Source organism: Amphiura filiformis, chromosome 11, assembly GCF_039555335.1.
Source record: "Amphiura filiformis chromosome 11, Afil_fr2py, whole genome shotgun sequence".
NCBI lineage: Eukaryota > Metazoa > Echinodermata > Ophiuroidea > Amphilepidida > Amphiuridae > Amphiura > Amphiura filiformis.
In genome coordinates, this window is record NC_092638.1 from 37,054,172 (window position 1) to 37,081,984 (window position 27,813).

General features: G+C 35.7%; 1 protein-coding gene across 3 annotated transcripts in view; it reads left to right on the forward strand.

The window, feature by feature from the left end:
- LOC140164807 (double-strand break repair protein MRE11-like) overlaps positions 1–27,813 on the forward strand; it is a 57,358-nt gene that overhangs the window by 17,879 nt on the left and 11,666 nt on the right. For all 3 annotated transcript variants that reach the window (XM_072188179.1, XM_072188180.1, XM_072188178.1), the window contains 4 exons: positions 19,839–19,980; positions 23,506–23,617; positions 26,344–26,532; positions 27,162–27,348. In XM_072188179.1, coding sequence (XP_072044280.1) covers positions 19,839–19,980; positions 23,506–23,617; positions 26,344–26,532; positions 27,162–27,348 — 630 coding nt within the window. The remainder of the gene's footprint in view (positions 1–19,838; positions 19,981–23,505; positions 23,618–26,343; positions 26,533–27,161; positions 27,349–27,813) is intronic.

A 27,813-nucleotide genomic window follows, 5' to 3' on the forward strand; every position in this document is an offset into this window, starting at 1 on the left:
CTAAATAAAAGGTGTGGAGCAAAAATAAAAAGGGTGTGGTCTGAGCCCATTGCGCAACATGGAGGTAATTCATTAATACAGAAAACTTGTTGGGAAAACAGATGAAATTTGCTACTTAAAGGAGTATTTTGTGATTCTAGCATACTCTAAATATCCAAGAAAAAGTTATTCCCAAAATTTCAATTGATTCCAATTTCACCTTTAATTTTTGGTGCAACTTTACAGTGTAATTTTGACAAAATTTAAAATTGAATTAATCTGGAATATTAATGCACCTATAGAACTTCATTAAACTGATAAATTAGTTTGTGGTACATGAAAACCAGATATTTATCTTCAGTAAATGGAGAAATGGTTACACCTGTACCTACTCATTACATATGCTCATAGTAGCCTTTTCTCTTGGTCACAGCTTAATTTGCATAAATTATGCGCTTATGGTCATAGCTATTATCCAATCAGCATCACAATACATAGTAAAGATGATTAAGTTACGTGACCATAGCCGAGTACACAGCCGAGTACACCATGTTGCTTATTCGCTTGATTGAGTACAAATCCCTCCCTACCTCCAGATTAGGTGCGGCATATAGTAGTGTTATATTGGAAAGTTCACAATTTATACAGTGGATTGAAATGTAGTGCTCAGTAATTCATATAGTGTCATGATGAGTTTTCTTTAGGGAGGTTACAGAATATTGTTATGTCAGTGCAATAACGCTGTGACCTTTCAGTGATTTTGCAGGAGATGCATTCAATTTGTTTGTACATATTTATTGTTTGTTAATGTTTTAATTATTTCATTTAATATTTAATTGCTTCTAAGATTTGTACCAAATTTCACTCAAAATGTGACATTCCTGATGTTCTTGAACTGACACAACAATATATATAGAACAATAGGACTTTCGTTATGTTTTGTTTTGGTGCACACGTCTTTATATCTTAATATAGATAATTAGATTGGGTCCCTAGATTTAGTCAGATGCTAAAATCAGAAAACAAATTAAAATGGCTAATGAAGAAATGCTGGTTGTCTTTTTTTCTCACAGGAGAGCTGTTCACCTAGACACTCGAGGGTTACAACTTGGCCTTAGCGAGACTCAAAAGTAGAAGATTCTGGTAAGTACAGATCCTACATCTTACGTAGCAAGTGTAGTCATTGTGGGGAGAGGGGGCTAGATGGGTTGACCCCCTCCCCCATGAGTTTGTTTGCTAACTCAACCCCCAGATCTTTCAATCTCCCTAAAACCAACCCCCAAAAGAATATTTCAATCTTCCTTAACACAAAATTCTACATTTATTTGGGACAAAACTAATGTAAATTTGAAATAAAAAATCAATTATCACTGTTACACAGCTAGGGCCAATAGAATTTCTTTGTTTTTTTCCCCTTCAGACAACTGGCCCTGATACAGCAATGTAAAATACTTGGACCCCGAAAGAATTTTTACAATGACCACACTGAATGTGTATTATACTATGACTTTTGTAAGAGGGGTTTCTTGAATTGACACAACAATATATATAACAATATACATAAAATTAGAAGAAACAAATTATTCCATGCTGATTCACTACAGACTGTTTCGCCCAAAGGCTCCTCAGGTAAATGAGAGAAATATAGAACAAACATAGAGTTATTTCCATTTTGCGCGCTCCTTAAACATGTTTAACATGCTTGATTTTTATACGCTCGCTTGCGTTTTTCCTTAAACATGTTTAACGCTCTGGCCGCTTTCTTGCGTGCCGCTTACGGTGTCGCTTACATATATTTTATCTTTTCGGTTTACAGAGAGTTTTTTCTTAAACATGTTTAACGTTTATAATATAAACATGTTTAAGGTAAAAACTCTGCGTAACATATATACACTACCCCACACCCCCATTTCTACTCATACACTACCCCATACCACTATTCCTACTTCTACACTACCCCACACCACTATTCCTGCTCCCACACTACCCCCACACCACCATCCCTACTACTACACTACCCCACACCACCATTTTTACTCCTACAATACCCCACACCACCATTCCTACTCCTACACTACCCCCACACCGCCATTCCTACTTCTACACTACCCACACCACCATTCCTACTTCTACACTACCCCACACCACCATCCCTACCACTACACTACCCCACACCACCATCCCTACCACTACACTACCCCACACCACCAATATTACTCCTACAATACCCCCACATCACCATTCCTACTCATACACTACCCCCACACCACCATTCCTACTCCTACACTACCCCACACCACCATTCCTACTTCTACACTACCCACACCACCATTCCTACTTCTACACTACCCCACACCACCATCCCTACCACTACACTACCCCACACCACCAATATTACTCCTACAATACCCCCACACCACCATTCCTACTTGTTGCTTATTCGCTTGATTGAGTACAAATCCCTCCCTACCTCCAGATTAGGTGCGGCATATAGTAGTGTTATATTGGAAAGTTCACAATTTATACAGTGGATTGAAATGTAGTGCTCAGTAATTCATATAGTGTCATGATGAGTTTTTTCTTTTAGGGAGGTTACAGAATATTGTTATGTCAGTGCAATAACGCTGTGACCGTTCAGTGATTTTGCAGGAGATGCATTCAATTTGTTTGTACATATTTATTGTTTGTTAATGTTTTAATTATTTCATTTAATATTTAATTGCTTCTAAGATTTGTACCAAATTTCACTCAAAATGTGACATTCCTGATGTTCTTGAACTGACACAACAATATATATAGAACAATAGGACTTTCGTTATGTTTTGTTTTGGTGCACACGTCTTTATATCTTAATATAGATAATTAGATTGGGTCCCTAGATTTAGTCAGATGCTAAAATCAGAAAACAAATTAAAATGGCTAATGAAGAAATGCTGGTTGTCTTTTTTCTCACAGGAGAGCTGTTCACCTAGACACTCGAGGGTTACAACTTGGCCTTAGCGAGACTCAAAAGTAGAAGATTCTGGTAAGTACAGATCCTACATCTTACGTAGCAAGTGTAGTCATTGTGGGGAGAGGGGGCTAGATGGGTTGACCCCCTCCCCCATGAGTTTGTTTGCTAACTCAACCCCCAGATCTTTCAATCTCCCTAAAACCAACCCCCAAAAGAATATTTCAATCTTCCTTAACACAAAATTCTACATTTATTTGGGACAAAACTAATGTAAAAAAAAAAAAAAAAATCAATTATCACTGTTACACAGCTAGGGCCAATAGAATTTCTTTGTTTTTTTCCCCTTCAGACAACTGGCCCTGATACAGCAATGTAAAATACTTGGACCCCGAAAGAATTTTTACAATGACCACACTGAATGTGTATTATACTATGACTTTTGTAAGAGGGGTTTCTTGAATTGACACAACAATATATATAACAATATACATAAAATTAGAAGAAACAAATTATTCCATGCTGATTCACTACAGACTGTTTAGCCCAAAGGCTCCTCAGGTAAATGAGAGAAATATAGAACAAACATAGAGTTATTTCCATTTTATGCGCTCCTTAAACATGTTTAACATGCTTGATTTTATCGCTCCTTGCTTTTCCTTAAACATGTTTAACGCTCTGGCCGCTTTCTTGCGTGCCGCTTACGGTGTCGCTTACATATATTTTATCTTTTCCGGTTTGCGCGCAGAGTTTTTTCTTAAACATGTTTAACGTTTATAATATAAACATGTTTAAGGTAAAAACTCTGCGTAACATATATACACTACCCCACGCCCCCATTTCTACTCATACACTACCCCATACCACTATTCCTACTTCTACACTACCCCACACCACTATTCCTGCTCCCACACTACCCCCACACCACCATCCCTACTACTACACTACCCCACACCACCATTTTTACTCCTACAATACCCCACACCACCATTCCTACTCCTACACTACCCCACACCGCCATTCCTACTTCTACACTACCCACACCACCATTCCTACTTCTACACTACCCCACACCACCATCCCTACCACTACACTACCCCACACCACCATCCCTACCACTACACTACCCCACACCACCAATATTACTCCTACAATACCCCCACATCACCATTCCTACTCATACACTACCCCCACACCACCATTCCTACTCCTACACTACCCCACACCACCATTCCTACTTCTACACTACCCACACCACCATTCCTACTTCTACACTACCCCACACCACCATCCCTACCACTACACTACCCCACACCACCAATATTACTCCTACAATACCCCCACACCACCATTCCTACTCATACACTACCCCACACCACCTTTCCTACTCCTACACTACCCAAATGCAAGATCTGGATGAGTTCTGTTTTAAAGTGACTGTGAGGTATTATTGTCACCATCAACCCATGTTGCATTGAATAGCAAATCAGGATGGGGAGGATATGCATTGTAGGAATTAGTGTAAGACACCTTTTCTCGACCAAGCTGCACTGAATGATGTTACATTTGATGCCACTAGTTGCTAGGTCAAATTGGATGACTTTTTGATATTTTTGAATCAAAAATGTTTTAACTTGCAATATCATTGATTTTTTTCTCAGCTAAAATATTGCGTTGCGTCTGATATCATCAGACATCAGGCAACTGACCCGCTGGGCTGAAGTCTGATGGTATCAGACACAAATCGCAATGCATGTAGCAAGTTGTAAAAGTAAGTTCCAGTAAAATATTTAATTCAAAACTTTGTGATTGATGTCATCTCATAGATAGCAAGCCCTGATACCACACAAAGGTGACACTGACTTGCAGTAATATTTTTAATTCCAATACCAAGGTGACACTGACTTGCAGTAATTTATTCATTCCAATACTAAGGTGACACTGACTTGTAGTAATTTATTCATTCCAATACTAAGGTGACACTGACTTGCAGTAATTTATTCATTCCAATACTAAGGTGACACTGACTTGTAGTAATTTATTCATTCCAATACTAAGGTGACACTGACTTGCAGTAATTTATTCATTCCAATACTAAGGTGACACTGCCTTGTAGTCATTTATTCATTACAATACTAAGGTGACAATGACTTGTAGTAATTTATTCATTCCAATACTAAGGTGACACTGACTTGTAGTAATTTATTCATTCCAATACTAAGGTGACACTGACTTGCAGTAATTTATTCATTCAAATACTAAGGTTACAGTGACACTGACTTGTAGTTATTTATTCATTTCAATACTAAGGTGACACTGACTTGCAGTAATTTATTCATTCCAATACTAAGGTGACACTGCCTTGTAGTCATTTATTCATTACAATACTAAGGTGACAATGACTTGTAGTAATTTATTCATTCCAATACTAAGGTGACACTGACTTATAGTCATTTATTCATTCCAATACTAAGGTGACACTGACTTGTAGTAATTTATTCATTCCAATACTATTAAAGGTGACACTGACTTGCAGTAATTTATTCATTCCAATACTAAGGTGACAGTGACACTGACTTGTAGTTATTTATTCATTTCAATACTAAGGTGACACTGACTTGCAGTAATTTATTCATTCCAATACTAAGGTGATGCCAACTTGTAGTCATTTAATCATTCATTCATTCACAAATTTGCATCATTACCAGATGGACTATTCACAATTCAACAACTCTTCCTATACCTTTGTACAGGAGCCAACTGTTGTTAATCCGTGATGAATCCACACTTTTACTGTATAGCGTATACGTGAACGCGAGCGAGACTACGCGTTACGCGAGAGCGCGTAAAATTCGTCATGCCTGGAACTGTTGTGCGTATGCAAGCTTAGAAGTTGAATTCAGTGTCTTTCAGGTAGCGGCTAAACTTTGCCGTTTTATTCTGTAGCTTAAGCTGCCCTCGCGAAGTAAACCACGCAGACGACGCGACCGCATCGTTGTTAAACGGTGATGAACAACGGTGAAACATGATTGAATCCCTAAATCATATTTTGTTTTCTTTTGTTTTCATTCACAGCTGTGCACTAGAAGACAAGCCTGTTTCAAGATTACTGAGAACCAAATCCAAAACCAGCACTGAACATTCCAGTATTTCAGCATCTTCTTTTCATGAATATTGTTTATTTTGTATGTACTATTGTGCATAAATGGTAACACAAGTATTTGTAGTCATATTAGTATCTTGAGGAGACCTTAATGTACTACTTCTTCCCAATTTTTTTTCACATTTGATTTCTACACTAGTCTGCCAAAGTCCCTAAATATCCAAGATATCATAATTAAAATTGAAATACTTTCACAACAAGAACAATTGTTTTACTACATAATTGTTAAAAGTTCTCTCTAAATTACAATGATCATGTACACTCAGCAAAGTCAGCTTAGGACACTGTTTACTGAACCATCAAAAGCAGTGTTTCAAAAACAAGTATTCCTTATACTTGTTTGCATGTCGTTGTTCACAAAGGTCAATAGTGAAGGACCCATTGATAATGATAAACCAAGTACTCTAGAAACTCACACTGTCATGATGACAGAGTCTGTCACTCAAACAGAACATCAGTCAGAACAATCTGATATTCATGAGGCATCTTCTTCAGAACAAAATGATAGAAACAAACCAACAAATTTGCCTTTATCATATACTACTGAATATGGTGATACTGTTTCTGAAAGTACTAGAAGTAATTATGAAATCACAGCTCAAAGTACCATAAGGAAGGCCAACTCATTGCATTTGGAAGCTTCTAATAAGCCTACTAGACAACACATGATGTCCTCTCCCACTGCCCTGAGTGTTACCAATAAGCATACTACTCGACAAATACCCTCATCCACTGCCCAGAGTGTTACTGATGCATGTGACATTGATCAACCTCTAGTAGTTCCTACCGACTATATCCAACTCAAAGCATTTACTGGTCCACACAAATGCAGCGTTTTGGTTACTACTGAAAGTAGTACATCTCTTTCTGTCAAAATGCTACATTCAGGTCTGAATACTGTATACTCTTATTTCTATATAGAAATGTTAGGAAATGAAACCCAACATTGTGCAGGTCAATATGCTTTGGTTTCAGATGACTTTGTCCCTTGCATGATAGCTATCAGTGGAAGTCAATTCATATTGCACTTTCAGAACACCAAGATATTGCTAGAGATACGTGCTACCGATATAAATATGTCAACTTGTTTTGAACGTTTATCTGATACGGTTACGGTGTGTGAGTTGACATTATATAAAAATCTTGTTGAGCAAATCACACAATACAAGGAATATAAAATCAGAGATAACTGGACATACAGACCAGAAGACCATATCTCTTTCAATGTAACTACTCCCATAATCAAGTGTGAATGTGAATGCCTTCTGTCTTGCACATGTACATTAGGTTATCGTGAATGGCGATATTTGTGCATTACAGACAGCACTATTAAGACCAGTGCAGATTTAATAGTCTATGAACCAACTGTCTTGGGTCTATCATTTGCTAACACCAGTTTAAATGACATTCAGTCACATGCATTAGTAGATCTCAATACACTGAAATATTTAATCTTAAACCATAACAACATTCATGTGCTTCCCATGACCATATTTCAGAAATTGTCACAATTGGAAGTTCTTAACTTGAGTTACAACTATTTGACTAACTTGACATCTGGCTTATTTAATTCATTGGTTAATCTGCGTTATTTGGACTTGAGCCATAATGACATTTACATAATACCAAGGGATGTGTTTATACTACATGAAACTTTCTACTTTCTAGATGGAATATTCACATCACTTCGGACAATTGATCAGATCATTAACCTGAGTTATAATAACTTAACCACACTATCAGATGGAATGTTCACATCAATATATGAAATATCCTATGGGGGTACCCTTGACCTGAGTCATAATGACTTGAACTCATTACCGTATGAAATATTCAAGTCACTGTGGGCAATTGGTGGTACCCTTGACCTGAGCCATAACAAATTGAACACATTACCAGATGGAATATTTACATCACTACAGGAAATATTTGGTACCCTTGACCTGAGTCATAATTGCTTGAATTCATTACCAGATAGAATATTCACATCACTATATAAAATAATCTTTGGTACCCTTGACCTGAGTCATAATGGCTTGAACTCATTACCATATGAAACATTCAAATTACTAGTGGGATTTGCGGGTAGTACCCTTGACCTGAGCTATAATAACTTGACCTCATTACCAGATGGAATATTCACATCACTACAGGAAATGCCCTCTGGTACCCTTAACCTGAGCCATAACACCTTGACCACATTACCAAATATTAACTTCACATCACTAACTATGACCCTTGACCTGAGTCATAATGACTTAACCATGTTACCACATGAAATATTCACATCATTACTATACATAAAATATGGCACCCTTGATCTGAGCCATAACCCCTTGACCACATTACCAGATGGAATATTCACATCACTACAGGAAATATCCAGCCAAGGTACACTTGACCTGAGTTATAATAATTTGACCTTATTACCAGATGGAATATTCACCTCACTATATGAAATATCCTCAGGTAGCCTGGATCTGAGTCATAATGACTTGACCATTCTACCAGATGGAATATTCACATCACTACAGACAGTATACTTCTGTTCCCTTCTCCTGGGCCATAACACCATGACCACATTGCCAGATGAAATATTCACATCACTACTGACAATATCCAATAGTGTCCTTGACCTGAGTCATAATAATTTGACCATATTATCAGATGGAATCTTCACATCACTTCAAGGAATATCATATGGTACCCTGGATCTGAGTCATAATAACTTGATCACATTACCAGATGGAATATTCACATCACTACAGCATATATCCTATGCTACCCTTGACCTGAGTCACAATAATTTCACCATATTACCAGATGGAATATTCACCTCACTCAATTTTACAGACCACATCACTTTAGACTTGAGCTACAATGATATAACCACATTGCCTGATAGAATATTCTCCAGGATGGAAGGACTACTGGCCTTTGACATAAGTCATAATGACTTGGTTATGTTACCAGGTGACATATTCTCTTCAGTGCAGAATCTATTGACCCTTGACATGAGTCACAATAATTTGGCTACATTGCCAGATGACTGTTTTAAGAATTTATACCAGCTAAAATCACTCAACCTAAGATGTAATCCTTTGACACATTATACATCCCTGCATTTGCAGTCCCTCACTGAATTAAAAGTGCTTGATATAAGCGAGAACACAATTGTCCAAATTTCGACAGATTTATTTCATTCAGCTTTAATAAATTTGTTAAGTTTAGATCTGTTTGGAAACAGTTTGGAGACAATTCCTTTTGGTGCATTTAGAAATCTTAGCACATTGACAAATTTAAACATAAGTAGAAATGTTCTTTTAACCCTACCTTCATTTAGAACACTAGGTGAGTTGATAATCTTAGATCTTAGTGACAACAGACTTCAAAACTTCACATCAGAAACATTTCGTGGACTAGAGAAGTTACAATCTCTCTTTCTTTCCAATAACCAGATATTAGAACTACCAACACATGTATTTGATCACTTACATGAGCTTGTATTTCTTAACATATCTCACAATACTATTCAAGAAATTGATTCTAAGGCTTTCAATCCCAAACTTAAAACTATTGACCTTAGGGGAAATGACATGCTCAAAATAACTCATCAATCATTCAATGTTTTCAGCAATTCAACTGTGATATTAGTTGACCAATATTCACCCTGTTGCTTTATCGAAGATGCACAATGCATTTCTCAAGAACCAATTCCAGAATATTTGACGTGTAACAGAATGTTACCAGATGTATCTATAAGGGTTTCAATATGGATTATTGGAATATTTGCATTATTATGCAATGGAATTGCTTATTACCTGCGCTCACATAAAAGGCAAGCAAACAAAGTTCAAACATTACTTATATCACAGTTGTCATTATCGGACCTCCTCATGGGCATCAACATGCTCATTTTAGTTATTGCTGATTTGTACTACAATGAGTTCTTTCCATCATATGCCTTTCAGTGGCGACAAGGATTTGCTTGTAAACTAGTAGGGTTTTCATCGATATTATCTAGTGAAGGATCTGTATTTTTTATTACTTTAATCAGTATTGATCGTTTACTAGCAATAAAATACACATTTGGCAGCCGTCGACTAACAACAAAAATGGCTCGAATTTGTGTTGCCCTTGCTTGGTTAGCAGCCATATTAATGAGTGGTCTTTCTATTGGCTTAGCAAGTGAAGAAGGTGACGTATTTAGCATTTCTGAAGTGTGCATTGGTATCCCAATAATTCGTAGACACTTAACTAAATTGAAGAATGATAGCATTCAAATTAATAAGACTGACTTTAAAATTAGAACAAAGCTGGGGGTATCAGGATTCAGGACACTATACATGTATTTTCCTGTAGATATTATCATAGATCCACAACATCATGAACAAAATGTCGCTTATACAACTGCGGAAATTACTGGAAGCCAAATTTCCCCTATCATTTCCATTGTGATATTTATTGGGGTTAACCTATTATGTTTTATGGTGGTAGCAGCATGTTACATACAAATATTTAGAACTGCAAGAAATACATCAAAACAGGCAGCGCGAACTCAAACCCATGATGAAGAAATACGCATGGCCAGAAAAATGTCTGCCCTTGTGTTTACAGATTTCTTTTGTTGGGTGCCATTGTGTATAACATGCATCCTTGCACAGTGTAACCTTATTAAGATTCCCCCAGAAATGTATGTATGGATAATAGGGTTCATATTGCCTATCAATTCATCAATAAATCCATTTTTGTATGTAATTTATGGGGAGATATCAGATTACTGGCAGAAAAGGAAAGATGTTAGAAATGCAAGGCAACAAATTGAGATGCAACATCGCTAGATCAAAGCACCAGAAGTTTCACATATTGTCTTACATACTCAATCTTTCAGGGGTTAAACTGTGACATTTTTTCTGTTCATTTATAAAAGAAAAATTCAAAAGTACATTTGGCTTTCCTTTTCAATAATCTCTCGATGTAAATTTAATTTAATAAATGAGTATTCAAGACACATATCGCTTTGATTTTTGCATAATGCAAAATATCAGTTTACCAAAAATCATCACTATAATTATATTAGACTATAATTTGGTCCACCTCAAGTTCTGTAGTGATGTAAGTGCGCATATCGCTTGCGGCTTGCCGCAGTATCAAATCTTGCACGTAATAAACTCTCAGAGTTAACATGCACGTGCACAGGGGCAGTTTGTCAGCACACTTGCGGCACAACCGCGAGTAAGCATACGTCACTACCAAACTATATGCCATTCTCATACAGATACAACCAGCAACCTAACCCTAACCACCTAAGGGCTTTTTGGCGGGGAAGGGTTAAGAAGGAAAGAATAAATTGTGTTTTGTTGGAAAGAAGTTGTTTGCTTTGTGTGGGATTCGAACCCGAGACCCCTCGCATGCCAAGCACTCGATCGGCGACACTTTGCCACGGTCTTGGGCTTCGCTGGCCACCGAAACCGTGCATATATATCACTTAGGGCGATTGCGTCATCACACCACGTGGGATGCATGCACGAACAGCGCATATATCAAGTAGTATTTTGTAGTATTTAGGAGGGTTAGGGTTAATGAATAGTGTTGCAGAATAGCAACTTAACCCCAATCAGTGGAATCAAGTCATAAAGCTTGGTGAAGCAAAGTTGTGACTTGCCATCAATCAGGAAACAGGAATAACAAACACAGGAATTCATTAATTACCGGTAATTGAAAAATGCATTTTGCATTAATCTGTTAACTTCTCATCAGGTTTGGGATAAAGTTGCTTTTTTTTGTATCAGCCTTGCATGTAGTTATTATTAGCTATGGCTGTTGTCGAGTAGAAGTTTCATTGTCGACAATCGACAAATCTTCAGTTGTCAACAAAGCAATACATCAATAGAGTCCAAATACTTTTAGTATTATGTTCAGAGACCACGTTATGTGTCATTTATTTACATAAAAATATTTCTGTCAATTACACCTAATCATATCGGTAACTTGCCACTACAAAATGAAGTCTATTAATCCACCCTGTCATTGTCATCTTGCAGTGGCGTAGCCAGCACTTTTTCAGTGGGGGGCAAAGGGGGCAAGACAAATTTTAAGGGGGCACCTTTTGGCGAAAAAATAAGTTAATGTTACAAATGCGCGTGAAGCACGCGAAAAATTTTGGCATATTGAAGCTAAAGTGGTGAAATATGGTATAAAAGGGGAATAAATTCGCGCAAAGCGCGAAAAAATTGGCACTTTTTAGGTTAAAATGGCAAAATATAATGTCAATTTGGTCAGAAACACAAGGGGGGGCAAGACTTTTCACCGGGGGCAGCTGCCCCCCTTGCCCCCCCTTGGCTACGCCACTGTCATCTTGTACTCAATTATTCCTTTTTTTAATTTCATGGTAAATAATTGTGATTGTATTTGTCGACAATTTGTCCATGCTTGTCGACAACCGCGAAAAATTGCTTTGTCGACAACAGCCTTGCATTGTCGACAACAGAACTATTATTTAGCATTACTAGCATTACAAAAAGTTTCTACTTTTGAAACAATTTAAAATGTGTTTGTTTACACATGTATCAGTACAAGATTTATAGGTTAATGGACGCGTATTGTTGGAAGAGAAATTTGACAAAATAATGCACGCGCGCTGATGTTGATGTGTCTAATGCACGAGCCCCGAAGGGGGGGGGAGTGCATTAGACGCATCAACATCAGTGCAAGTGCATTATTTTGTCTAATTTCTCGAGCAACAAGTAATACAAGTGTGCGTAGTACGCGGAGTGCAATTAGACACAATCAATGCATGGTTTGGATTTTTCTAACGCTTGCTCTGATTGGTTCTCGCTATCTAAGAGTGTATGAAATGTCAATATTATGTTATACTCATACCAGAGACTAGAAACATTAAAAGACGAACAGAAACTAGAACATGATTTAGTTATGTCTTTGCTTTGTAATGAGTACCTTGTCAATAAAACTGTGATGGTAAAAACTCCCAATAGCACCATTGTAATGCTCTGAGAAATGTACCATATTGGGTTGTCATTCATGGGGACCATAGTATACTGCCTCCCAATAGCAACATGTATAATGCTATGGGATATGTGCCACATCGGATTGATATAGTATTACTGCCTCCCAATAGAAACATTAATGATGGGATAATTGTTGTGTTGGATTGTGATTGAGGCTGCGATCACATAGAAGTAAACGGTATTCGGTATTCGCTATACGATTAACGCTCATTCGATCAGGCTGAGTTCACATAGTATACTCATATGTGAACTCAGCCTGATCGAATGAGCATTAATCGTATAGCGAATACCGTATACTTCTATGTGATCGCAGCCTAATGGGTGACTTTACTTTAGTATTACTGCCTCCCAATAGCAGCATGTATAATGCTATGGGATAGGTGCCATACTGGTTGTCATTCATGGGGACTATAGTGTTACTGCCTCCCAATAGCAGTATGTATAATGCTATGGGATATGTGCCACATCGGATTGATATAGTATTACTGCCTCCCAATAGAAACATTAATGATGGGATAATTGTTGTGTTGGATTGTGATTGAGGCTGCGATCACATAGAAGTAAGCAGGTATTAGATATTAAGCTATCGATTAGCAGCTCATTCGATCAGGCTGAGTTCACATAGTATACTCATATGTGAACTCAGCCTGATCGAATGAGCATTAATCGTATAGCTAATACCGTATACTTCTATGTGATCGCAGCCTAATGGGTGACTTTACTTTAGTATTACTGCCTCCCAATAGCAGCATGTATAATGCTATGGGATAGGTGCCATACTGGTTGTCATTCATGGGGACTTTACTTTAGTGTTACTGCCTCCCAATAGCAGTATGTATAATGCTATGGGATATGTGCCACATTGGATTGATATAGTATTACTGCCTCCCAATAGCAGCATGTATAATGCTATGGGATATTTGCCATACTGGTTGTCATTCATGGGTGCGAAAATTGTGTACCTCCAAGAGTGTTCAGGCATAGTTCAGCCAAGGCTAAAAACAAAACATCTGGCTCCTAAATTTAGTAAATGACTAATTTATAATCCTTCCAATATTAGACTAACATGTGAAGTGCTTGCTTTTCACTGAAATGTTTCATGTATATCCCCTTAAAATGTCAGGTTGATATCTTCATGTGGGGAAATGTAACACAGGTAAAACAAACAATTTTAGGCCCATCTATGTGGTAGTTAGATAAAACCTATTTTACGTAGTAGATAAAGGGTGAGAAACAGGCCATTACCATAGATAATCGGTGTCTTGTTGAGGTATGGTGAGCATGTTAGTAGCTCGGAAGGTGAGACCCCAAAGGGGTCGAGCCTTCCGAGCGACTAACATGCGAACCATACCTCAACAAGACACCGATTATCTATGGTAATGGTCTGTTTTGAACCGCTTATCTTACATATCTGATGAGCCAAAATAAACGAATTTGTTGTTATGGTTTATTCATTTTCCAAAAGACAAACTGGAAAAGCTGATAATGATTATCTTGTGTAAATTTAGGGTTTTCCCAAAATAAAAACACACCGGGACAGTGTAATATTCTTCTCATGTGTCCTGCATTTGAGTCAATGAGTCTTATCTAGTGACAATTGCAAGTGATTTAATCAAATCAATACACATTGATTTCAATCTATTTAACGGGAGATTCTATTCAATTCACTTGTGGTCCTATCCCACTCGATAGCCTTATTAATTCTTTATACATATTCGTAATATTAATAATGAATATGTAAACAGTTCAAAGGTCAAATTACCAAAGTGGGTGTGTTTTACCTAAACATGACGGTAACTCATTTAACACCATAGAATATATATTTATCTTTAAATTAAAGATGAAATTAAAGATTTTATTCAGAACATTTGTTTAATATACTTTAAAGTTTAATATACTTATAGAACAAATGTCCTGAATAAAATCAACGCATATTCCTGGGTACCCTCCTCGACCTATTTTGGTTGGGGTTAGGCCGCGGATTGTTGTAGTTACGAGTTTTTCTACATCTATAGTCTTGTGGCCTGTAATGTACTGCATTTTAGGTGCAAAATATCCTTGGTTGAACTTAATTTGTAAGACCTCATGGCTCTGTTTTGTTACCTACTTTGTCGGAATCTGTGTTACTTGGGAGAGGGGGACAAAGGTAGATTGGCACCCCGTCCTAATTATACAGGCTTTAAGAGACATAATACAAACTAATTTGCATTATTCAATAGAGGCGTTCTTGGTGTCACTCAATACACACAAGTATTTTTTACCATCTTCATTAAAATAAACTTGCATAATAATTTATGCTGATCGTGTAAAATATATAAAATTCTAAATTAGAGCCCTCTCTAGTTTGATCACTTCATAATGTACTTCGATGCATTTTAAGTTTGTTGAAATGTCCAAAAAGTCAAATAATGTGACCATGCCCTAGCAGAAATTCTATACAGCAAGAAGTGTATCAAAAGTGTATCAAAGTGTATTAAAACTGTATTAAACGGCAATTTGATACAGTTTTGATATACAAAGGGTGTATTGAAAATGTATCAACTGAAAATATAGGGTATCAAAACTGTATCAAATACCACCTAACTGTGTCAAAAATGTATCAAAAGTGTATCGAATTAGTTTTTCAGTGTATGTAAAGTGTATCAAAATGAACTTTTTGGTGCTAGATGTATATCAAAAGTGTATCAAATTGGACTTAGTCAAATTCTGGCTGCATACAGTGTATCAAAAGTGTATTAAATTGGACTTTGCCTGTTTTTTAGTGTATGTAAAGTGTATCAAATTGAACTTAGTTAATTTTTGGTTGCTAGATGTATATCAAAAGTGTATCAAATTGGACTTAGTCAAATTCTGGCTGCCTACAGTGTATCAAAAGCGTATTAAATTGGACTTAGTTTATTTTGGGTGGCTAGAGGTATATCAAAAGTGTATCAAATTGGGCTTTCATAAACTGACCTTTTGTAGTGTATCAAAACTGTATCAATAACTGATCACATGTCTAGATAATGACTCATCATTTTCAAATTTGCCCATGTGGCATGCATGCAGTTAACACCAGGTTTTGCATTTGGAAATGTACTGTATTTTAGAGCAAATTATGGTGTTTTATTTATCATGATGAAGATACAAACATGCTTGTAGACTGCACATTAGGTTACAATGTAGTTGTAATCAGGGACTGTGATTAAAGAGGAAATATCTGACTTTGTTCTGATAAGGTAAGCTTACTATATATTATATATAGGGCCTCTATATATATGTATTAAGCATGAATATAGCACATGCCTGTATAGTAGATCTTTTTGTTATTGGTAGCCTTTTTGTCTCTTTATTGAGGGTAACAACTTCAGTGACAAGCACTGCATTCCAAGCAGGCCCTCTGATGTATGTATGTTCAATTGGGTTTTGCTTCTTTTTTGCAATACTTTATCACACATTTATCCTATTGCGTTGTAATTTTGAACGTTGATAGGGGAAAGTGCATTGAGCTGCTCCGTGAGGGGGGAAAGTGCTAGAGGTCAGCATTGGCAGTTGAGGGCAGTGTTGAATTTGAGCTTGATTAGACTAATTTCAAAATTTGACATTTGACCCCTTCACTTTGGGGTCAATACTGTTTGCAAATATGTTTAGATCATGTAAGGATAATTCTTGTTGAATTTGAGCTTGATTGGACCAATTTTGAAATTTGAAAAACTGTATCAAAAGTGTATAAAAAACTGTATAAAAAGTGTATAAAAACTGTATCAAAAGTGTATGAAAAACTGTATCAAAAGTGTATAAAAACTTTATCAAAAGTGAATCAAAAAAACTATCAAAAGTGTATCAAAAAGTGTATCAAAAAACTGTATCAAAAGTGTATCAAAAAACTATATCAAAAGTGTATCAAATGGCATGTATCAAAAATAGAGCGATCCCACTGGCCAGCATTAGAATTGGAACGCTGATTTGATACAGTGACATATTTGATACACTTTTGATATAATTATGTATAAAATGTGTATAAAATGAAAGGATAAGAATTTCAATGCTAATTTGATACAGTTTAAATTGGAATGCTGATTTCATACAGTGACATATTTGATACACTTTTGATATAATCATGTATGAAATGTGTATGAAATGAAAGGATCAAAATTTCAATGCTAATTTGATACAGTTTAAATTGGAACGCTGATTTGATACAGTAACATATTCGATACACTTTTGATATAAATTATGTATGAAATGTGTATGAAATGAAAGGATAAAAATTTCAACGCTAATTTGATACAGTTTAAATTGGAACCCTGATTTGATACAGTTACATATTTCATACACTTTTGATATAATTATGTATGAAATGTGTATGAAATTAAAGGATAAAATTTGAACGCTAATTTGATAGTTTAAATTGGAACGCTTATTTGATACAGTTACATATTTCATACACTTTTGATATAATTATGTATGAAATGTGTATGAAATGAAAGGATAAGAATTTCAACGCTAATTTGATAGTTTAAATTGGAACCCTGATTTGATACAGTTACATATTTCATACACTTTTGATATAATTATGTATGAAATGTGTATGAAATGAAAGGATCAAAATTTCAATGCTAATTTGATACAGTTTAAATTGGAACACTGATTTGATACAGTAACATATTCGATACACTTTTGATATAAATTATGTATGAAATGTGTATGAAATGAAAGGATAAAAATTTCAACGCTAATTTGATACAGTTTAAATTGGAACCCTGATTTGATACAGTTACATATTTCATACACTTTTGATATAATTATGTATGAAATGTGTATGAAATGAAAGGATAAAATTTGAACGCTAATTTGATACAGTTTAAATTGGAACGCTGATTTGATACAGTTACATAATTCATAGACTTTTGATATAATTATGTATGAAATGTGTATGAAATGAAAGGATAAAAATTTCAACGCTAATTTGATACAGTTTAAATTGGAACCCTGATTTGATACAGTTACATATTCGATACACTTTTGATATAAATTATGTATGAAATGTGTATGAAATGAAAGGATAAAAATTTCAACGCTGATAAACGCTGATTTGATACAGTTACATAATTCATAGACTTTTGATATAATTATGTATGAAATGTGTATGAAATGAAAGGATAAAAATTTCAACGCTAATTTGATACAGTTTAAATTGGAACCCTGATTTGATACAGTTACATATTCGATACACTTTTGATATAAATTATGTATGAAATGTGTATGAAATGAAAGGATAAAAATTTCAACGCTAATTTGATACAGTTTAAATTGGAACCCTGATTTGATACAGTTACATATTTGATACACTTTTGATATAAATTATGTATGAAATGTGTATGAAATGAAAGGATAAAAATTTCAACACTAATTTGATAGAGTTTAAATTGGAACCCTGATTTGATACAGTTACATATTTGATACACTTTTGATATAATTATGTATCAAATATGTATGAAATGAAAGGATACATTTCATTTGATACTTTTTTGATACATTATCTTGGCATTTGATACACTTTTGATATGTATAAAATGTGTATGCAATGTTAATTTGATACAGTTTTGATACATAAAAGTGTATGAAATGAGGGTTCCAATTCAAATACTTTTTATTTCATACATTTTTCATACGTATCAAAAGTGGTGTATCAAAAGTGTATCAAATTTCAGCCTGGGCAGTGTTTCTAAATATGAACATGTACTTCTCTTGTTCAAAATTGACCTGACCAAGATTATCTTGACCTGTCCAGATTATCTTGACCTGTCCAGATTATCTTGACCTGTCCAGATTATCTTGACCTGTCCAGATTATCTTGACCTGTCCACATTACTTGATATAATCGACAGTTGACCAGACTTTGAACAAAAGAAATACAATAGATAATGGAACAAAAGAAGAGGGCTAGACGTATATTGCTAGATAACATTCATAGTGACCATTTTAACTAAAAACATACCATTTTTACAAGCTAATTATTATGGGTTTTTAGAAATACTTTATACATGCTGTAGTGATATTTACACTGTGTATGGCAGGGATTTTCATTGTGCTTGCTTGCATAATTTCAGTGTTGTCCTGGAACTAATGGCTTTCCAAATACTGTCTCCATTGCTGTCCTGAAGTCTGCTGCCTCCAGTCCGGGGAGGGGGGGGGGGCTTGAATTCTGGCCGGGTACCCATGCTCGATTCGAAAAAAGTGAGACTAGCACTAGTCTTGGGACTCTTACTGTCACAAGGGGTATCAAATTCACTGTAGCCTTTTCTATTCCCACTAGGAATATCAAATTCACCTCTTCTAGTCCCCAAAGGGGAATCAAATTTTCTGATTCCATGCCCACATATATTATTTTTTGGAACTTTTGATAAATGATAGAACAAAATATTACCCTTTTGGACTTTCAGAAATCCTTTCTGGTACAATAATTGTCATATTTGTGCACTTGGGACTTTCACAAAACTCTTGGCAAAAACTAGTCCAGTTAGGAGTATGTTTTTATAGAAATCTGGTCCAACTAGGGGTGTGTTTTTATAGAAATCTGGTCCTGTTAGGGATATATTTTTACTATTCCCTGTTGGTGTTACCTCCGGGAACCCCGGATCTAGCATCTAGCATGGGTAGTATGGGTAGTATGGTATTGATCATAATCATCATATGAAATTCTATGGAAATTATATTGTATTTTTCATTGAAACAGCTTGGTAATCTTTCTGCGTTAAACATCTTAAGTGTGTCTGGTCTTGTTAACTACTTTGGGAAGTCTGAAACATTGGAATCAGTAGAAATCTCACCACTTCTGATGAAAAAGGGAAGAACAAAGCTGGCTCTTTATGGCTTAGGTAAGTCGACTTGTTAAGGGCTCGGATTGCGACATTTTCACTTATTTTTGATAATTTTGATTTTTTTAAATTTGCAATATAATACATTTTTTATAGATAAATGATTAAAAATTGATGTGTATATAAAGTGTATGTAGTTGGGATGAAAAGCCGTCCATCATATGAAAATTTTGACCTTTCGTATTGACGATATGGGTTTTTCTCCCCAAAACACTAAAAAATAGGTCTTTTTGCGAAAAATAGTAAATCTTCAATATGAAAGGTCAAAATTTTCAGTTGATGGTCGGCTTTTCATCCCACCTACATGCACTTTAAATACATATCATTATATCTATAAAGTTTACCTCGAGCACGGTTAAATATCAAAAATAACAAATTTTAATAATTTGCCATAAAATTTATATCGCAAATTTCAGAAAAATCTGATATCAGAAGGACATTCCTTGTATTCTGATTGCAATTCGATATGTCTGATGTGCTCTTATGTCCCAGAAAAAATACTGTGCAAACGTTGCTATCTGAGCCCTTAATTACGTCACAAACAAACACCTCCCATGGGGCTTGCTTGTTCATTTTGTTTTTTAACCTGAAATCCAATACACAAACCAGTGAATCAAATGAACCATGCTGCTATTTTTTCTGATGAGGTTAAGGGGTTCAAATCCAAGATGGATGCTATCTACTGTAGATAGCAACAACTGGAGAGAAGGGTCTATTGTGTTCGTCCAAGCGGATTTTAAGCTATCAGACATCATGCTATCTACTGAAGATAGCAATATATTCATGTATTTAACACAACATAGCTGTCAGACAAGATAGCAACATATTCATGTATTTAACATAACAAAGCTGTCAGATATTATGCTATCTACTGAAGATAGCAACATATTCAGGTATTTAACACAACATGGCTATCAGACATGCTATCTACTGAAGATAGCAACATATTCATGTATTTAACATAAAATTACTATCAGACATGCTATCTACTGAAGATAGCAACATATTCATGTATTTAACACAACATAGCTATCAGACATACTTTCTACTGAAGATAGCAACATATTCACATATGTAACACAATGTGGCTATCAGACATGTTATCTACTGAAGATAGCAACATATTCATGTATTTAACACAACATGGCTATCAGACATGCTATCTACTGAAGATAGCAACATATTCATGTATTTAACATAACATTACTATCAGACATGCTATCTACTGAAGATAGCAACATATTCATGTATTTAACACAACATAGCTATCATACATTATACTTTCTACTGAAGATAGTAACATAGTCACATATGTAACACAACGTGGCTATCAGACATGCTATCTACTGAAGATAGCAACATATTCATGTATTTAACACAACATGGCTATCAGACATGTTATCTACTGAAGATAGCAACATATTCATGTATTTAACACAACATAGCTATCAGACATTATGCTATCTACTGAAGATAGCAACATATTCATGTATTTAACACAACATAGCTGTCAGACACTATGCTATCTACTGAAGATAGCAACATATTCATGTATTTAACACAACATAGCTACCAGACATGCTATCTACTGGAGATAGCAAGATATTAATTTATTTAACACAACATAGCTGTCAGAAACTGTGCTATCTACTGAAGATAGCAACATATTCATGTATTTAACACAACATGGCTATCAGACATGCTATCTACTGAAGATAGCAACATATTCATGTATTTAACACAACATAGCTATCAGACATTAATGCTATCTACTGAAGATAGCAACATTCATGTATTTAACACAACATAGCTATCAGACATTATGCTATCTACTGAAGATAGCAACATATTCATGTATTTAACATAACAAAGCTGTCAGATATTATGCTATCTACTGAAGATAGCAACATATTCATATATTTAACACAACATAGCTGTCAGACACTATGCTATCTGCTGAAGATAGCAACATATTCATGTATTTAACACAACATAGCTATCAGACACTATGCTATCTGCTGAAGATAGCAACATATTCATGTATTTAGCACAACATAGCTATCATACATAATGCTATCTAATGAAGGTAGCAACATATTATACAAATACAACATGTTTTGAGGGGAAGTAGTCAAAACTACTGGTCCCGAGGTATTAGATGATTTGACTACTTCCCGGCCAGCGTCAGGGAAGTAGTCAAATCATCCAACACCGAGGGATCAGTAGTTTTAAGTCATAAAACACACCACTCAACGTGCCGGCCGACATGGTAAATAAGCTTAATATTTTGCTTACCTGATTTTATTGGAGGATTTCTGTTCAATCAATTTATATTTAGACCTAGGCCTATATTATTCTAATTTTCTTTTTAACATTCCATAAATAACATTTTGTTTCATAAAACGTCAAATTCGTGCGTTATTATCCGTCGGTAATCTCGTTAAAATAACTGCAGCAGACGCCATTTTCACGATAAACGCATCTGCAGAATTCTCGCTATTCACAATAAGGGCGCCGCCAGCGGTTTGCGATGTAATCGTGATGTATCATGGGAAAATGTCGACATCCAAGACCGCGCAATGTCGACCTTTTCCCATGATACATCACGATTACATCGCAAACCACTGGCGGCGCCCTTATTGTGAATAGCGAGAATCGCCATTGTGTAGCATAATGCCACGTCTGGAGGAACGGTGACGCGCAGGATCGCGACACCGTGTGGTAGTAGGGTGCGGAAGTTTTTGCTACTTCCCTGTGTGCGCGTAATTGCACGGGCGCGGGGAAGTAGTCAAAATACCGTACTCGGACCCTGGCGTTATTAACCAATAAGAAGTCTGGATTACCTAATAAATATTTATGAGGTATAGTAATCACATATGTAACACAACGTGGCTATCAGACATGCTATCTACTGAAGATAGCAACATATTCATGTATTTAACACAACATGGCTATCAAACATGTTATCTACTGAAGATAGCTACATATTCATGTATTTAACACAACATAGCTATCAGACATGCTATCTACTGAAGATAGCAACATATTCATGTATTTAACACAACATGGCTATCAGACATGCTATCTACTGAAGATAGCTACATATTCATGTATTTAACACAACATAGCTATCCAAGTGGGTTTGAAGCTATCAGACATTATGTTATCTACTGAAAATAGCAACATATTCAAGCACAACATAGCTGGGCCTAGTAGTATTCTAATTTTGTCAAATAAAATAAACCCATGGAGGTGTAGCCTTGATTCAAGCCTGTATCCACAGTAGTAGGTTAAGAGAGCATCTTGAACAAGACTAACAGAGGTGTGATATTTCTTATTGACATTTTGGTCTGGAGGCAAAATTAGCAACTTTTTATCACTAAAATGTCCATGATATTTCTCCAACAAAAAGTACACCCATGGAGATGAAATATTTCGTAACATGTCCTTTTGGCAAAGTATTCCAAATCTTTATCAAAGTGATAAAATGTACTATAACTGTGTTTGGTGTAATCTTTGTTTCAGGTTCAATACGAGATGAGAGGTTACATCGAATGTTCGTCGAGAAAAAGATCAAACTGAAACCAGAAAAAGATCAAGATTCCTGGTTCAACATATTTGTCATACATCAAAACAGGTACTCTCATGATTGTGCTATATTTTGTTATATCACGCATACATGTACATAAATTCTAGACAGTTCATTGGTTGATTACCATTTATCATTTTTACCATCAGCTTCTCCATGTGATAGTTTTTAACATCATAGTGCTGCACCGTAGTCCGTCTGCGCCAGGCCGTGTGCTGACTCTCAGACTCGCCAATTTAGTTATTGGGTGGACAGCAAATTGTGAATTATGTCACGGCAAAACATAGTGTTATGTTGATGAAAAAATGTATTCCCTATCTTAAATAGTATTTTTAAGTAATAGAATTTATGTATGAGTGATATAAAACAAATATTAACTGTCTTAAATTCGTGTAATGGTCGAAATATAATCACTCGGTGAAAAATGTATTGTTCCATTCCACTTGCCGTTCCGTCTTTCACCTCGTGATTATATTTCGACCATTACACTCATAGACAGTTAATATTTGTATACTATTTGGTTTGCTTTGTTGAGTCAGTTGTTACAGTGGTTGCAGAAAAAAATTATGCCCAAACAGTGAAAGAAGTGGTGGGGTCAATTCTGGTAATTTCACCCTTTTACCAAATTCATGCATACATCCATGACCATGCACAGAGTGATCAATATGGAGAGCATATACAGGCTTATATGGAGATATTTAACAGGCATGAGACATGCATTAACCCTAACAGGACGGTATACTACAAAATACTACTTGATATATGCGCTGTTCGTGCATGCATCCCACGTGGTGTGATGACGCAATCGCCCTAAGTGATATATAGGCACGGTTTCAGCTGGCCAGCGAAGCCCAAGACCGTGGCAAAGTGTCGCCGACCCAGTGCCTGGCATGCGAGGGTCTCGGGTTCGAATCCCACCCAGAGCAAACAACTTCTTTCCTTCTTTTCTCTCTTTATTCCTTCCTTCTTTCCCTTCCCGTCGAAAAAAAGCCCTTAGGCGGTTAGGGTTAAGGTATGTTTGTTGTCCAAATTTACGCAATTTTATTTGTTTTTAGCCCATGTTTAGGGCTTCTTGGTGATTTTTAATGCTACTTTTCAGGTATTTTACAATGTTCAGTTTGTTTTTTAAATAGTTCATTCTCATGCCTGATTAAAGTGTATTATATAACTCATACAAAGTTTCTTGTCATTTGATTGGCCAATTACTATTGATTATTTTTGCTATTTTTACCGTCAGCTGCAAAAAAATCACGGCCCAGAGATTTTGACGAATTTGCACTTTTCTATCCATTGCCAGTATATTGTAAAGTACTATTATAGCTGAGGTGTTAGTCCAATGTATTAAGAAAATATTTCTGCTGATGGCACCATGTTGACATTGGCTAAATATAAATAAGCTGTATTTTAGCTCATAAGGGTCACAAATTTGTGACAGTTTGACGCCATTTTTATTTTCACAATCTTTTGACGTCATCTAATAGGCCCGACTTTCTTACCAGTCGTTTTTAATCCTATTTACAGTACATACATTGAAAAGTAAACTTCAACATAAGTGGTGCGCGAAATTCTTGCCACCAGCGGTGATCAGTTTTTTTCTGATCGTGTTGTCTGAAAAACTGGAGGGGTAATAAATAGAACACTAGCTTTTACTGCCTTGGTTTACCAGCAGCACTAGCAATGTTTTTAATGGGAATTATCATAGTAAAAGAGACCTTTAGTTAATGCCCCCTTTTGGAAAATGTGACGCCCCTGGATCATTAATTATAGAGATTACAGTATCGCAGTATGCGGAGATCCGTATAAGATACAGTGACGTAGCTTGGTAATAATAATAATAATAAATAATAAGCATCATTTATTATGCGCCTTTTCATATACAAAGCGCTTTACAATACTATACATCATAAAATCAACAAAAATAGCATTACATATGGCAAGTTAATAAACCCAACAATTTAGCAAGAAATACGATAAAAAGTTAAAATACTTAGTAGGGGTAGCAGGGCCAGGCAGGGGCCTCAATCTTATTAGATTTTCAGTACAAAATATGCTACTTAATTTTTTTGGTTTTTTGGTTTGTTTTTTTATAATTTTTTATGAACCATATGTAAGAGCCGGTTCAAGCCTCAGGTTGCAGCATTATGGTGTGAGAACCACCCTACCCTATTCTCATTCAATTATTATTTCCATTTACATAACCAACCATTTCCCCTGTTACTATTAAAGCCATATTATAACATTTCTGTAAAAATAGATTAGTATTTATTTTCCATAAAATGTTAGCTTTAAGTTTTACCGTCAGATATGTCCCCTTTTAATTTTGAGCCGAACAAGTGAGGTAAAGCATAGAAAATTGGAATTTACTACTAGCGCCCATACATGTTACTCCTGCAGTTGTAATACAGTATGATCCTCGGGGTGTGTGTGTTTGTGTATCCCGGACGCTGTGTACGTACTGTGCATACGTGTTCGACTAATACTTCCATCATAATAATAAAACGCCGGTTCCAGCGTTTTATTCAAAATCTCAGATTTTGACAAAACTACAGCACCTAAAGTCTTGATTTTTGAAGAGTATCTTTATTGACTAAAGTACATTACAATTGTGTAAAAACCAGAATTTAAATTTTTTTTGAGGGTGTTCTCCTCAGCAAATGTTACAATATGGCTTTAATTTATTCAGATCATTACAACAACTTTGTCCAGGATTGAAACTTGCCGGGGTAATTTGCAAGTTTTACTTGCTATATTTTCTACCTTTTGTTTGTACACAGAGCTGGGAACCGAGGAGAAACCAATTACATCCCTGAAGAGTTCCTACCAGATTTCTTAAATCTGGTAGTGTGGGGGCATGAACACGACTGTAAGATTAAACCGGTAAAGAATGTCAGGAAAGGTTTCTACATCACACAGCCTGGTAGCAGTGTAAGAACATCACTCGCACATGGAGAAGCCATCAAGAAGTAAGTAGGGTTGCAGGGTAGCATATCGGTGGGGCAGCAGTGTTTTTTAAATTTTTAATATTTAACAGTCCTAGAAGTAAACTTTATAAATCTAATGATATATACATAAAGTGTATGTAGCTGTGATGAAAAGCCGACGATCAATTGAAAATTTTGACCTTTCATATTGAAGATATACATTTTTTCCCAAAAAAGACCTAAATATTTTTGGTGTTTTTGGGGAAAAATCTGTATCTTTAATGCAAAAGGTCAAAATTTTCATATGATTGACAACTTTTCATCCCAGCTACATACACTTTAAGTACATATCATTAGATTTATACAACTTACTTTGAGGACTGTTAAATTTCAAAAATATCAATTTTTAATCATTTGCCATAAATTGTGTATAATATCGCGAATTTCAAAAAATCCAAATTATTTGATATCAGAAGGACATTCTTGGTATGCAAAATGTTATTTGATATGTCTGATGTGCTCTTTAGGTCCCACAAATGTAATGCATTTTTTGTTCTGCACTTTTCAATCATCTGGAGTTTTCTAAAGCATACGCACAGTAAAGAATTTCCTCTTTTCTACTTACATGTATAATCAGAATTGGATACGACTTGTTTTTCCTGTCACTACAGACATGTGACCCTACTAGGTGTTAAAGGAAAAAAACATATTTTTAGGGAAATTCCATTGGAGACTGTCAGACCATTCTGCATAGAAGATGTTGTACTCAGCGGAGATGGAAAATTCATGCAGATGATCAAAGCAAATCCAAATGATCCAAAAATATCCGAATATGTGGAGGACTACTGTGAAGCAAAGGTGACTGTATTTGATTTTTTTTGCTGAGTATCGTTTGCTGTGTGTTAGCATTTGTCATGTAACAGAAATGTAAGCAGTTGCTGTGTGTTTATTACACATAAGCTGATTAGGTGAGTGTTGGCATTATATTGCTGTGTCTGTCTCCAACACAGCTGAAACAAACCATGTGCTTGGTTGCAGGGTAAGTTGGGACAATATCTGTGGTTGGGAGATCCTTGCTTGTTTGCCGGGTAAGTTGGGAGTAGGATGTAAGGTTATACAAATGAATATTAATGCCCTGTATGAACGAGTGAAGGTTAATAATCTGTCATTCTTACATTTATAAAGTTAGTAAAATGCTGTATGTCAAACCAGATTGTGCCCTATAGTGACTTGCATATACATGATCTGGTCCATGGAGGCCAAAGATGGCATATTTGAAGTTGAGATAAAGGCAAAAATATGGAGTAAAAAAACAATAAAAAT